Consider the following 13,802-nt stretch of genomic DNA (forward strand, 5'->3'; position numbering starts at 1 on the left):
CGTAAGTCAGTTGGTGCCAACCGGAAGGTCACAACAGCTCGTACTAAAAGAGAAGTTCGTCATGTCATAGGAAATCGTGGATGCCTCGAGAGAAAAGATTTTAGAAACCTTTAATTGATCTGGCCTGAAAATTTCAGATTTTCAGATATTGCCAACCTTTAACAAAATCAAAACTGACTGCTGCAATGCCAGGAAAACATGGGTCAAAAAGCTTCAGCACTGAATGTTAAAATGTTTGGATAAGGCTAGAATACTTTAGATTAAAAACTAATTTTATCTGCTGTTAAAATATTCACACAAAGATATCAACTTTAGCATGACTCTGCGCCTCACTGCAATTTCAAACCAATAACAAAATTTCTTGAAAACAATAACATTAAAACTTTGGACTGACCGGGAACTTACCTGGTCTTAATTATATTTAAAATGTGGAGAAAGGCCCTTGTATGGGTTTCTGGGCTACATCCGAGATGATCTCAATCTTCCTCTGGCCTCCTAGCGTTTCATGGAGCAGAGTGCGGTCTCTTAGATAATCTCTCAATATCTGCAAGAGATAGCTCGGGACGTGGAATGAACTTTCTAATGTGCATAGCATATCTGCTACATCTGTTACAGTGAGAATTATCCATTAAGACTGGCAGCCGTGTGCCTCAGCTTGATGAACCAAACAGTATCCACCGTGGATCTTCCTGTTACAATCCCTAATTGCCTTGGGAATAAGTCCTAGCAGCACGGATCGCATCTACGAGTCTACTTCTGATCAGCATTCCGTGCACTTTCCCGGTCATGACAAGCATAACTAGCATTCAGTATGCAGGCGGCAGCTCAGGGTCCCCTTTCCCTTTGCTAATCATCGCGGTTCTCGATAGTGACAAGGAAAAATGCCCTCCTTCAGGCAAGCGTTGAACGCGCCAAGCGTTGTGCAGTTATCGAAAGCAGATGTATTTTCAGGTTGAGCCCGTACTCCTCTATGTTTCACCCAATATCAGAGACACTAATCACTATCACTAACTGAGTCCTTTCATTTGATACCTCACATGACTAATGATGGTGACAAAAAATTATACCCCGCTTTCACATCAGCCGCCCTCAAACTCAATCAAAATGGCGCCACTGGCTCTATATAAAGGGATTCACAGACCACATCTTCTTACCAATTGATGATGATTTAGTTTTAGATAAATTTATTTCAAGTAAAAAGATGTAAAACAAAACATAAAATAGGACCCACTGTAAAAAATCTGTGGATACGAACCTTATAAAATTGCAGATTTAAATTATTTAGAGCCAATTTTCAAGTAATTTCCAGAAGGACGTCCACTTTGTTTCTTTTTTAATATTTCGCTCTGTAGTGCTGTTTCTTGATTGCACCCAGTGAAGTCAGTAACAAAAATTGTTTCCAGTTACGGAGATTTTCAATCAGGAGCGGAAAATTCGTACAAATCCAAAGTCAGCGTTTTCATCTGAATCATTAATCATTTAATACAGGACGGGTGAAGGCAACTCGTATCTGTACCTTCCAAACCATTCATCTTCCACATATCTCTATTTGCACATCATTCTATATTTTATCGCCAACAACAAAAACCATGAACTGTATGTGGACGTTGTTATAATATCCACATAGGAGTCATGATTTTCCATACGAGTAATGGTCTCCGCAAAGTTTCGCCACATTTCACCATTAGATGCCGATTTATTGAAAAATAGTGTAATCCTCTACCTCCAATTTCATCAGAGTGGTTTGATCATCATCACTAGTGCATGTTTCACTCAGCACTTCGTATTTTGTAAAGAAGGAATCAGTACTGTCCAAAGAAATCTCTTCAATTAGATCAATTTCATCAAACACTGGTTCTTCTGCAAATGAATGAAAAGTAATATATATACATACAGTCATTAATAGTCACCAAAGATAGTACAATAGTAATGTTTACCTTTTATTTCTTCTTTAGCAATAGAAACGCTTCCAGAATCATCGAGAGCAGTTTCAGAACCGACGAGTGTACTTTCAGGAACGACAGCATCAATTTCACAATTTTTGTTCATTTTTTTCAAATAAGAATTAATAATTGCGTTTGATGGCAATGCGAGGATTTTCTGCTTTCGCAAATACAAATAATCCGGGGGATTTTTTTCACGTAATTTAAGGCACTCCGCAATCCACTCTTTACTGTAACGCATGCCCCTTTTATCCTTTAGTGTAGCGTAGCGTTGGCAATTTATTATAGCTTCTTGCATTTCTTTGGGATATGATTTTATTAATTCCTCCAGTTTCACTTTATTTGCTGCTTCGCATGTAACCATGAGTTGTTCTACCTTTTTTTTCAGCAATGAGATCTGAAAATTAACCGATAAAAAAGCTAAATTCTTCCAAATATTACAAGCCAGAATGGAGGAAGCTATCAATATTTCAAAGTATGGATTCCTTTCAAAATTTATATTTTTTTAATCAGAATTATTTAGTCCTTGAAACTGGGGTAGAATGCACTAAAAATTTTTCTTGCTTATCGAAAAGGGCGACTAGAAGTGGAATACATTTGTGGGCTGACAACCTGTCGATTTCGAAATTACTTGGACAAGTTATTAATTCGAATGATCGACTTACAACTGATTAGTCGAAATCACGAGTGAGCACCTATTTTTTCTAATTTTCATTTGTTATTCAAAGCTTGCAACTAACAACTAAAAATCGGAAAAATTAGTTACTCACTTATGATTACGACTAATCAATTGTTATTCGTTAATTGCAATTGACAATTAACCTTTTAATTAATTCTGTAGGAATCGGGATTACGAAAATTGTATGAGTTGAAGATAAAAGTTTTCTATAAAAAAAGGGTTGCAGTTTAAATCGCAAAATATTGGGTTGCCGGATGTAAAAATTTCACACCTGTTGTGTAATAATGAAAATGAATAAAAATGTCATGGCACCACGAGAGAACTCAAAGAATCTGTTAAAATCCAACTGCAAAAAAACGCTTCCATACAACACCAAAAATGGCAATTTAGCACGTGAATTACGCGTGAGCCACCCACTCCTCACCTATCCATAGATACTAACATCACCTCTTCATTCCAAGAATAAACTATTTCCTAATAACTTGCAACATTGTATCAATTTCATATTCTTCTCTTCTCTCCAGATTTTAATATCACAAATTGCAACTGAAGCGCATTTCGGTTCTGTATTTGTTCATCTTAATCGCATCCGCTCAAATTTAATTAAGATCTGATCGTGGGAATAAACTAATAAGAAACTAGTAAACAATATCAAGCAAGAGTACTTAAAGAAAAATTCCAGTAAGCTGACCAGGAAGATCTTTAACATCTGCTGGAGGCACAAATACTAGGTACTGAAGATAGCGCGAAACAAAGATCCTCAGTCTGATGGGTCATCGGACAATCTCTATTTGCATTAATAGGCAGAACAGAAGGAGTAGCACATGGAACGTTGCTCACACTGTAACTCAAAAGTTTCAAGCCGTGCCTTCGGAATACGATGGCCTCATACTATTTCAAACGCAGAACTTAGTTCCCTTACAGAAAGTTTTTTTTATTCAACACATGCTAATAACGCACAGCTTCCTTTGAAGTATACGCGGTCAGTATCCTTCAATATCGTCAACAATTTTTTCTTCAGATGGTGAACAGGCGATTACTGAGGTTAAATCAAGGAGACTATATATACATAGGCGGAGCAACCTCAGCGGCAAAGGAACGCGGAATTTCATTGAGCATCTTTCGGGTAGGGACGAGGTAGATAAGTGGTATTGGTGTGTTTGCTTCCACCAAGCTTTCCATAAAGGAATTTTAAAACATCATTCCATTACCATTAATCCGAAATGAATCTTTAAGGAAGCTCTGCCTTTGGTTTCAGCTGGGGTATTGGAAGCCATAAGCAGGTGTGCAATGACTGTTATGACAGACGCCCCCCAAGTGTAAAATGATTCGTAGTCATTGCTGGATAGCTGTAGGTGTACCACAATATCTTTCGCCTCTCCTTGTAAGTATCCCAACAATTGCTGCAGCTTCCCCATATTTCTTATCGAAAAGTCATTGCCTATCAGGCTTTAAAGCACTAAAACAAGGCGAGCTACTGGAAGCCGGGCGCTTCGAGTATAAATGTTTTGTGTTCCCCTTGAGAGAGGAACTCTCTCTTTTTCCATTCGTACATAGGTAAGAATGCAAAGTATTCCTCCATATATTGCTAAACTACAAGATATACATATGTACATACATATTAAAGACAAATATGAGCACCTTCTAAATAAACAAATATTGGTCATTACCGCATACTGATCCATACATATATTATACATGTACCGTTCTAAATTTATCTAACGCAAGCGTTAGTTAGTTATTATATGTACGTAAATTAAATACCGTTGGTACACACATGTCCATCTTATTGAATACTACATTTGCACATACATACTGGTATACATACAAGTGCCCGCCTGCAGTAATTGACGCTGATATACAAATAACAAAAAAAACCAAAGAAACGAAAACTAAAATATGCCCATGGGCCCATGTTCATATAAAGTCACTCTATATGATGGTGACGTCACACATGTCTTAAATTGTAATCAATTTACCTGACATGCGAAACTTTGACCGTATATAACTTTGTTAATAATAGTTGGACTGCATTTAAACTTCTCAGAATTACGTCTTATATTATCGCCTATATTGTGCTAAATTTTGTACTTCTAGGATGAACTTAAGGGTTTTCCGGTAAATTTCTAAAACATCGTAATATACCAATAACTTTATTTGTGCAGATATCGGAACGCGATGTATTTTGATGGCTAGATTTCATAGAGATACATCAATCTGATTTTTTGTGATTTGTCGGTTGGATAGGTTCTGAGAACGAGGCCTGTTTCACTTTTAGAGCATTAATTTTGAGCTCTCAATCCCTATGCTTTATGCAATATCAGAAATAAAACATTTTCAAAAAGTACGTTTTGTTTCACCCAAAACCTTTAAAACCAATAAGAAAAGCAATACAGATTGGCGTCAGCTTCAGCAATTCATGAGGAAAAGTGGATGCCGGTCGATCTTCAACTTTGGCAGTAGACGCGCCTATCCGATGGCCTTTGAGATTCTCCCTCTGATTTTGACTTGATCTCAATTAGGGCTGTCATCGCTCCAAATTTCGCCTCCATATCCTTCAGTATACCAAAGTATAAATTATCTGCCTTTAGCGTGCATAACCGCTTCCGATGATTAGCCCGCGAATTGGTCATCAATTCTTCGAACTTTTATAGCCTTTCCCGGAGTCTTCCGAGCAGGTTTATTAAGGTTTTTCATCCTGAAATTTGATGAGAATATATGGTCTAGGAACCGCACCAAATGCAAGGAGTGGTATCATTTTGTGTTAAGGTGGACTCCCCATATATGCGAAAGGGGAATGCAAAATTTAGTTATTCCGTAAGGTTGTTCACCTTAATTCTTGTTTCCCTACTTATATGGTTGGCACTGTATATGTATGTTTTCAAAATATTTATGTGTTTAATGCATATGCTTATATGTGCATAAGTAGCCCGTCGGTTGAAAAGTTCATAGGCTAACACCCAGACGGCGCCATCAATATGATTTTTAGTTAACCCTACCCTTCACCCTATTAGTTTCTGGGATAGAGCATTTTAAGTGAAGCAACTTTCGTTAGTTTGACGAAATTGGAAATAAAACAAGTCGGAATACCGGAAGCTCGCGCTTCGGGTATAAAGGTTTTGTGTTCATCTTATGTGAGAAACTTCATCGCACATTTTTCTGTCCGTATATAGCTACATATCCAACATAATCCTTCATATTTTTCCAAGCTACGAGACATAGGTACATATTACAGCCATAGATATCACGCTCACCCTAAACAAACAAACTGTCTATTACCGAATACTGTACACATATATGCACGTATATAAATAGATAATACCCATATTTCCGATTTACTTCTTATATCTATCTGAATTAGGCTCTACCCGCAAAGTTCATTAGCACGCATATACTATATACCTACATGCACACATGTCTGGCTGACAAATAACTAAAAAACTAAAACAAAATAATTCTCTGCGACCCAATTCATAAGAACTCATTTCGTTGTGGTATTGGCGAATTGATATGTGATGATGACGTCATGCAGGTTGTAGAGTCCACGAAATTCACAAAAAATTGTAAAGTTTCAACCCCTATAACTTTGTTAATAATTACTGGATTTTCTTCAAACTTGACCAAACTGTGCATTATGTTCTTCATTACACGCATGCCAAATTTTGTACTTCTGGGATGAACATAAGGGGGGCTGCCGGGTAAATTTCTAAAATGTGGAAATATACTATTATTAACTTTATTTGTGGAGATATCGGAACCGGATATATTTTGAGGCCTAGATTTCGTAGAGATGCACCACTGTGATTTTTTTTCAGATTTTTCGGTTGGATAGCTTCTGAGAACGAGACCTGTTACACTTTTTGTGGGTCATATTTTGAACCCTCACTCCCCTATGTTTCATCTAATATCAAATATTGAACCAGATTCGAAAAGTACTAATTGAGACCTTTCATTTGATACCCTACATGGCTACATTCTGTAAAAAAAAAATTTGCACCCTCCATTCACATGTATGGGGAGCCCCCCCTTAAACTTAACACAAGATGGCGCCACTTACTACATGTAAAGGGATCACCAGATTACATACTCTCACCAATTTTCGTGACAATCGGTCTAGTCGTTTCCGAATAAATCGGGTGTGACAGACAGACAGACAGACAGACAGACGGACAGACAGACACCGTCTCGATTCTAATAAGGTTTTGTTTCACACAAAACCTTAAAAATGAATGGGAATAAGAAAAATGAATTTCGTGTGTTAATAAACCATTGCTTTTTGGCAAAGAAAAAAAATACTGTTGAAGCCAGGAAACTCAATCGTTGAAAAATGGTTTGCTAAGTTTAAATGAGATGAAATGAGTATCTGGGATGATGCACGCAATGGACGCTCCAAAGAAACTGTTATCGACGAAAACATCAAACAAGTCGGGCAACCGCAAGCGGAACGATTCAGATGTGCAAGGTTTTGTGTATTGCTTATATAAGCATATTTGAATGGTTAAGTGTAATTATACAGTATTTATAGCGATTAAATTATTCAAAATAATTTAAGACTTGCTTTTTTCTATTCGTTAGTGTTATATATTGGTCTTGCAAATAAAGGATATTTCGGAAACCACTTGTTTCCTTCATCAGTGCTAATAAGTCTCACTTGGACCGAGGGGAATGGGTATCGTGTACTCATCGACTATCCTGAGAAGGGAAAAACCATCAACAGCGGCTACTACTTAGCGTTGTTGCAGTGTTTGAAGGATCAAATTGCGAAAAAAAACGGCCCCATTTGAAGAAAAAAAAAATGCTGCTTCATCAAGGCAATGGACCGAGTCATAAATCGATGAAAACAATAGCAAAATTGCATGAATTTGGCTTCAAATTGCTCCCACTTCCACCGTGTTCTCCAGAACTGGCCCCAGCGACTTTTCCCTGTTCTCAGACCTCAAGAGAATGTTTGCTGGAAGGAAATTTAGCACCGATGAAGAGGTAGTCACCGAAACGGAGGCTAAAGAAAAGTCGCCCACCGGTTCTTCAGATACCCTTTAACCAAGACCCATAAAAAAAGGATGTACATACTTGATACAGCATCCAAAATGGCTACACCACTGAAACAATAGAAAAACTGATCAAGAAGAAGCAAGATCAAATATGAAAGAACCGACACACAACATTCTTCGAACAAGCAAGCACTCTGGACAAAACAAAATGGATTAGAATACTGTTGTCTAAGCATTTCTATATAATTAAACCCTTCCTAGGAAAATATTATATAAAACTGGTGGGATCCAGTAGAGACGCCACACAAAAAAACGATTAGGAAGCGAAAAGGACCCATTAACAGAAAAAGAGAAAAGTGGAATATAGAAAATCAACTGTAATGATTGCGTAATGTTTTACATTGGTCAAACAAAACGGCTCATCACGACGAGGTTCCAAGAACACATAAAAGAAGTAGACAAGGGGGAAAGGCAAGGAGTCAACACGGTTCGATCATCGGTAGCTCAGTCATCGAAGAAGGACATTCTGTGACGGGGGCAAATCTGGAACTGATACGACAAATGAATAAGTCGCACACCTTGGGAGCATTGGAATATTGCGGAAGTATTCGACAAAATTAATGAACACAGGCGGAGGGTGCTAATTGGTGGTAACTAACGCAAAAAGCATATCACAATTTCGACCTGCATGTGTACCTTTTTTTCACAATTTGTATCCACATACGTATCTTTGATTTTAAACTTTTCTTATTTTAAAACCAGATAGAATTTCCCATTGATTTAGTAGTAAGTAGCTCCCGAAATACGGATATACGAATAATAAGAACATATTGTAGTAGAAAAACTACATAGTTTTATTTACACGTTTTATTCGCTCTCCTGGAACGATGCGCCGGAGTCTTTTCGCAGAACAGCAATGAGAATTCGAACTAACTTATTTGGAAAATCTCATCAAAGCAATTGAGTGGAATCTCTGTCGTCGTTAAGATTGCAGCTTTTGTGGCAGCGTGTGTCTCCAATGAAGGACGTTTTGCTTCACTAACCCTCATGCAAGGCATGAAAAGCAGTGGACCAAGGAGTCATGGGCGCGATAAGCCGAGCGGACCTGAAAAACAGACTAAAGAAGGCAAGATTCGTCATAGACCGGGGCAAAAAGGAGTTTTAGACATCATGGATCCTCTATGGAACTAGCAGCGATGATTCAGTGTGAACTAAGCCGATATAACTCGCTTAACTTTATTCAAATTTGTTTTTAAAGTCGATGCTCCTCATAACCCCAAAATCATTGCATCGATCCTTTTCAAATTTTGAACACTATTTCTGCACATAATTTACGCTGGAGAGGTTCTTTCAAATTTGTTAATATTTTTTATTTTGCAATAATAAATTATCCGCACAAATCGCGATTTTCACTTTAAACTATTCCCAAAAACTGAAAAATTGGAATTTCCAAAAATCCTCTCAGCGTTACCTGGGGAAAGCGATCAACTAATGATTTTTTTTAATTTTGTTGATCAAGCAAGCCAATATCCACCACCCCCCCCCCCCCCTCCCATTAAAGCCATGGTGAGATATCTAGTTATAGATAGAGTGGGGGCTGCTATCCTTCGTGGATGCTACCACCTGGCTCCGAAGATCTCAGCCGGCTGGGCTCTACTGCCTTCTTCCTCCCATAACAACCGTGTTCTCGGGGTGTGCGGCATCAAAACTGCGCATCACGGCACTAATCAGGCTCTTCGAAACGTCCACTGATACTTAACTTTTCACCTTTCTTAAGATTTATATGTGTCAAAAAAATATTGAAGGACGTGAAACGAGGATAGGATCTCTCCCTGAATCTTCTTAGCCTAACCAATAGGATGGGACTATGCGTCCAAATGAATTCTATTAGAATATGCAACAAGCCAATAGACTGCGGTGTGCGACAACAAAAGCCAATCCTATTCAAAACATCCCCGTGCACGCATGCATCCATCCAATTACCTTTTTTTCAGAACGAGTAAGTCTCCGTTTGAGGTTCCGTTTATGTCTTTCGATTTTCTTCAGTTTTTCTTTGCGAGCGATCAAGCGTTTTATACGTTGGCTTTCGCATGCATCCATTCTTCTTTTTTCTTTCCTACAATTTTCGCATCTAACACTTTTCGATTTTGAAACGGCCTGGAAGCAACCGTCTTTGCACGAAATATTTTCGCACAATCTCAGACTCATGATCTTGAGCAGAGTTGACGTCAGATCCTTGAAGCACGTTATCCTTTCCAAAATCGGAAAAGTTGAATTACGCCCGCGAATTTGAAGCTGAGAAAAGAGCAAACTACCATTTTTTTCTATATTTGAGAAGGAGCGAATATTTTTTATGCATACCTTGGTGCTCATGTCATTTTCCACAATGAGTAGCCTTGATACATCAACTCCTTCCTTTGAGTCGTCATGATATGAGAAAATTACACCTCTAGTTGAAGCAACCATCCCCCACCCCCACGATAAGTGCTTTGCGGACCCGGTGTTCCAATTGCGAATTAAATCTTTCCTAGAGTATACTCCGGGAACTTTTGTTGCAGGACCATGAGAGCAGACATTTAGAGCTTCTGGTACGGCCGGTTTGGTATTCGCTGCCAGATTGCTCTCACCCTCCCCAACGCAAACCGGCGCTACAAGTACAGCTATAGGTCGACACGCAACTCGAGGTTGAGACGCAACTGCAGGCTGAGGTGCAGCTACAGCTTGAGGCGCACTTACTGGTTGAGGTGAAAATCCCGTTTGAAGTGCACTTGTGTTCTCCACTTCTCTTTTGCCGGTATTTTGAAGATTGGTCGACACCAATGGATTTTGTGATTCATTATAAGCCTAAAAATGCACAACATTGAAAATCGCATACCAACCAAGTATCGAATTGATCGTATTTTGCTTCCGAAAGATTAAACTTACACTAAAAATCGTGGGTATGGCAGTTTTCTTCAGTTGTTTCCTCTTTCGTGGAATTGTAGTTTGAACGCCGTCTTTCCAGAGTGTCACGTCTCCTTTATAAAAACAACTCTCATCGAAATGATATTGGCAGATACGCAAGGGTGCACCTCCAAACAACGGCGGTTGCATATGCGGCTTAATAGCTTCCATCCATATTACATTTCTGTGATACTTCTGGAAAATTTGGACACAATGAACAGTCCGCCAACACTGCCGGAAACAATTACAAGTTCACCTTAACCCATTTCCTACATACATACCGTCGAAGATACGTCATATAAACTTATCCGATTTTCTGCACCTACATAACTGCCCGATTCGTATGGACAATTTTTTATGCAACAAGTATTCATTTTTGAGCTTACGCGATTGATTCGAAAATCGACTTAAAAGAGATTGCTCAGGTGACACAGCAGAAGAATGACGTCCATGTAAACTCCCGAACCAAGAATCTTTCTTCTTGGGTCAAAAACACGAAGCATTGGCGTCGCCTGTCAACAAAATGATGCGCAAATGCACTCTGCGCACAACTACATGACAAACTCCCCCAAACTCTTTCAATCCAACCCTGCACAGCGAGCGCATCTAAAGCAACTGTTCGGGCTGCACGTGAGCAAGCAGAGGAGCGCAATCAGCTGTGTTTGGCAGTCGCTATGAAATTGCGAATGTGTTAGTGAAATTAGCTATTCTTGGAAACATGAATGGCAGCCGCAGTGATGCTAGACCTTTTTAGGTCAAGCCAATCGAATGAATAAAACAATACTCTAAGGTGAATAGGCGTTAAAATTAGTGATGGGAAATATGACACTTTGCTTATTCTACACAAAAGAATGCCTCAAAAGAGTGAGCATTATTTGTACTTTGCCTATAGCACTATGAGAAAAATTCCGTAGTGAAAACTTAAAAAGTGGCTAAGAACCATAAAACACATTAACTTAATTTCAAAATAAATATTTTTCATTTCGTCATTAACACGTTCACAGCTGATTGTGATACACCAACGCGATACGTGGCGTGAGGATACCTTTCTCTGGAGTGGTATCCAGGCTCACGCCGCGTGAGTAGATGCAAATTAATTAACACAGATTGTATAAAAAATATACATATGTCAGGACTGCTAAGCCGGAACTATAATAAACATATGTGGCAACGTTGAATGTGATTGTCTATATTGGACATACGTCATGACATTTTTCCAACCGAGAGTTTCGTTAAGCTTCCTTTAAACACAGAAAATTCAGTAAAAAAAGTGGTTTTTGCGAAGTGGTGTAAGCAGGTCAGAAGTGGGATGTTTGAAATATCCACCCGAAATGTTAAATATTCATAGGAGTGAATGCGATTATGGGCAAGAATGAATTTTAACGGACTTCTAATTTACGTTCGTTAAAATTTTGGCATTATGATATGTCCATTATAGTTCCGGCTTTAAACTTCAATGCTAAATTGATAAGATAAGATAAGCTTCTGCAACACATTCGCAAGTCGGGGCATTTTAGTGTAGGTACTGCCTATTAGATATACTGTGGGTTAGATAACCCACGTATGTTTCTATACGTTTTGTGCTAACACTTGCAATCACAATTGTGTCGGAGCCTGTCCGAACAGGCAGGACACGTGTTAGAAGTTTAGGCACAGGTACCGTTTTTATATGATTGTGGTTAGGTTATGTTATATATTACTTGTTCTAGATTTTGTATTATTTCCCACTTCACGTTTTGTTATTATGTCAGCTTATATTAGTTTTTATGATAATAAGACGCAGAGTTAACTGACTTGTTTTATTTGAACACAATATGTGTGATTTTGTATTACTCATTCACACTGATCTTAACCAGGAAGATGAAATAGGGGATATATGGGATGGGTGGAATGAATTAGGATGGGCGTTTTGGGATAAGAAATGCCTTGTAGCTTGCGATATTCACATTTTCTCTCAAAAAGCAAGGTAAATGAAATATGAAATAAAACGTGAGGGTAAAGGCAGGGTCCTAAAGCTTGATTCTTTTAGGAAGCTAATCAACTCCTCAATCTGGAATTGGTTTCCTTCTTTTTTAAAAAAAAAAACTCTTAGTGAATTGAAATACTCCTAAATTTATTCTTAGCCACACTGTGACTCGTGCACTCAAAAATAAGGTGGTCTATTGTTTCGTGTACGTCACACTTTACACAATTGTCATTGTTGATTTTGCCAATCTCCCGAGGGGAAGGTTTGCTGTAGATATGGTTTGAGTAAAGTCTATTGAAAGTTTTTACAATTGCTACACTATTTGTTGTGATGAAAACTGGTATTTTAATGGGCAGAAAGATTGGCGGGAAATCTCGACGTTGGTATTCATCTTGCCAGCCCTTCTTGATTTTATTCTGTACCACCCATAGAACATCCTCAGCTGCAAAGGATGAAACTATGGTGCTTCTACTGATTAGGGCAACTTTTGCTGTTGAGTGCGCCATCTTGTTCAACATAATTTCACTTTTAGCTGAGTAATTATTTTCCAACCGATGGGATGTCTGATGTCTTGCTTCTCCAGAAGAGTGAAGGCTTTTCCGTTCGCCTGCCAGGGCATGAGCGGTGAAGACTTAGTTAAACCTAACCATCTTTTCAGCTGAGATGCCACAATCAAAGCTATCCTGTTGTCCAAGTATTTGGGCATCAAGAGCGTGGAGGCAGCAGCATAATCAAGCACTGGTCTCACAATGGTCCTAAACAGTTTTACGGCTCTCTCGGGCTTTAATCCCCATGCGAAACTTGTGGCAAAATTTACTACGTTTCGTCTTTATGATTGTGTTATTGATGTGGTCTTCCAGGGATAGGGATTTCACAATTGTCCTGCCAAGAAATTTTACCTCCGGTACCTGTTTCAGAAGCGACTGATGTGCTAAAAGTTTATATTGTTTCTCCTCTTAAAAGTAATAACGCTAGACTTATATCTGTTCACTGGAAGTTTCAGGGTATTACATTTCTTCACAAAAAGGTTAACCTGTTTTTATAGTAGTCTATCCACCCAATCATCTGCTGTCCTCATAGCAAGGATGATAAATTCGTATTGGAAGATGTCAGTATAGTCATTGAGTTTGGAGTGAAACGAGGTCGTGTACAGATTGAAAAGTACCAGGCTTAAGGGGTTCATCCCGTGTGTCGGATCCGAGGAATCAATTTTTTTACATTAATTGTATCTACATATAGTGTAAAATATGTGGGCAAAGTGATTTGTTGATATCCGGAGT

General features: G+C 38.6%; 1 protein-coding gene across 2 annotated transcripts; it reads right to left on the minus strand.

Moving 5' to 3' along the window:
• Positions 1 to 1,456: 1,456 nt before the first annotated feature.
• On the minus strand, positions 1,457 to 11,156 carry LOC119655709. 2 transcript variants are annotated; one of them, XM_038061730.1, is made up of 6 exons: positions 10,838 to 11,156; positions 10,539 to 10,751; positions 9,975 to 10,457; positions 9,597 to 9,908; positions 1,938 to 2,340; positions 1,457 to 1,860 (listed from the first exon to the last, which is right to left on the minus strand). In XM_038061730.1, exons 1-6 carry the CDS (start codon positions 10,928 to 10,930, stop codon positions 1,697 to 1,699), a joined length of 1,668 nt encoding a protein of 555 aa, XP_037917658.1. In that variant the 5' UTR covers positions 10,931 to 11,156; the 3' UTR covers positions 1,457 to 1,696. The 2 variants fall into 2 exon arrangements, with proteins under 2 accessions (XP_037917658.1, XP_037917659.1); XM_038061731.1 differs by lacking the exon at positions 9,597 to 9,908.
• Between the last annotated feature and the right edge of the window lie 2,646 nt (positions 11,157 to 13,802).

The sequence above is a fragment of the Hermetia illucens genome, chromosome 4 (assembly GCF_905115235.1).
Source record: "Hermetia illucens chromosome 4, iHerIll2.2.curated.20191125, whole genome shotgun sequence".
NCBI classification, from domain to species: domain Eukaryota; kingdom Metazoa; phylum Arthropoda; class Insecta; order Diptera; family Stratiomyidae; genus Hermetia; species Hermetia illucens.

Bases quoted from the DNA above. Each gene is read 5' to 3' on its own strand.
- LOC119655709 (XM_038061730.1), bottom strand. From the start codon at position 10,930: ATGAATACTTGTTGCATAAAAAATTGTCCATACGAATCGGGCAGTTAT. The intron at 10,458-10,538 runs GTAAGTTTAATC...GTGCATTTTTAG, and splicing joins CCATACCCACGATTTTTAGT to GCTTATAATGAATCACAAAA. The intron at 2,341-9,596 runs GTAATTGGATGG...GTTAATTTTCAG, and splicing joins TTACTCGTTCTGAAAAAAAG to ATCTCATTGCTGAAAAAAAA.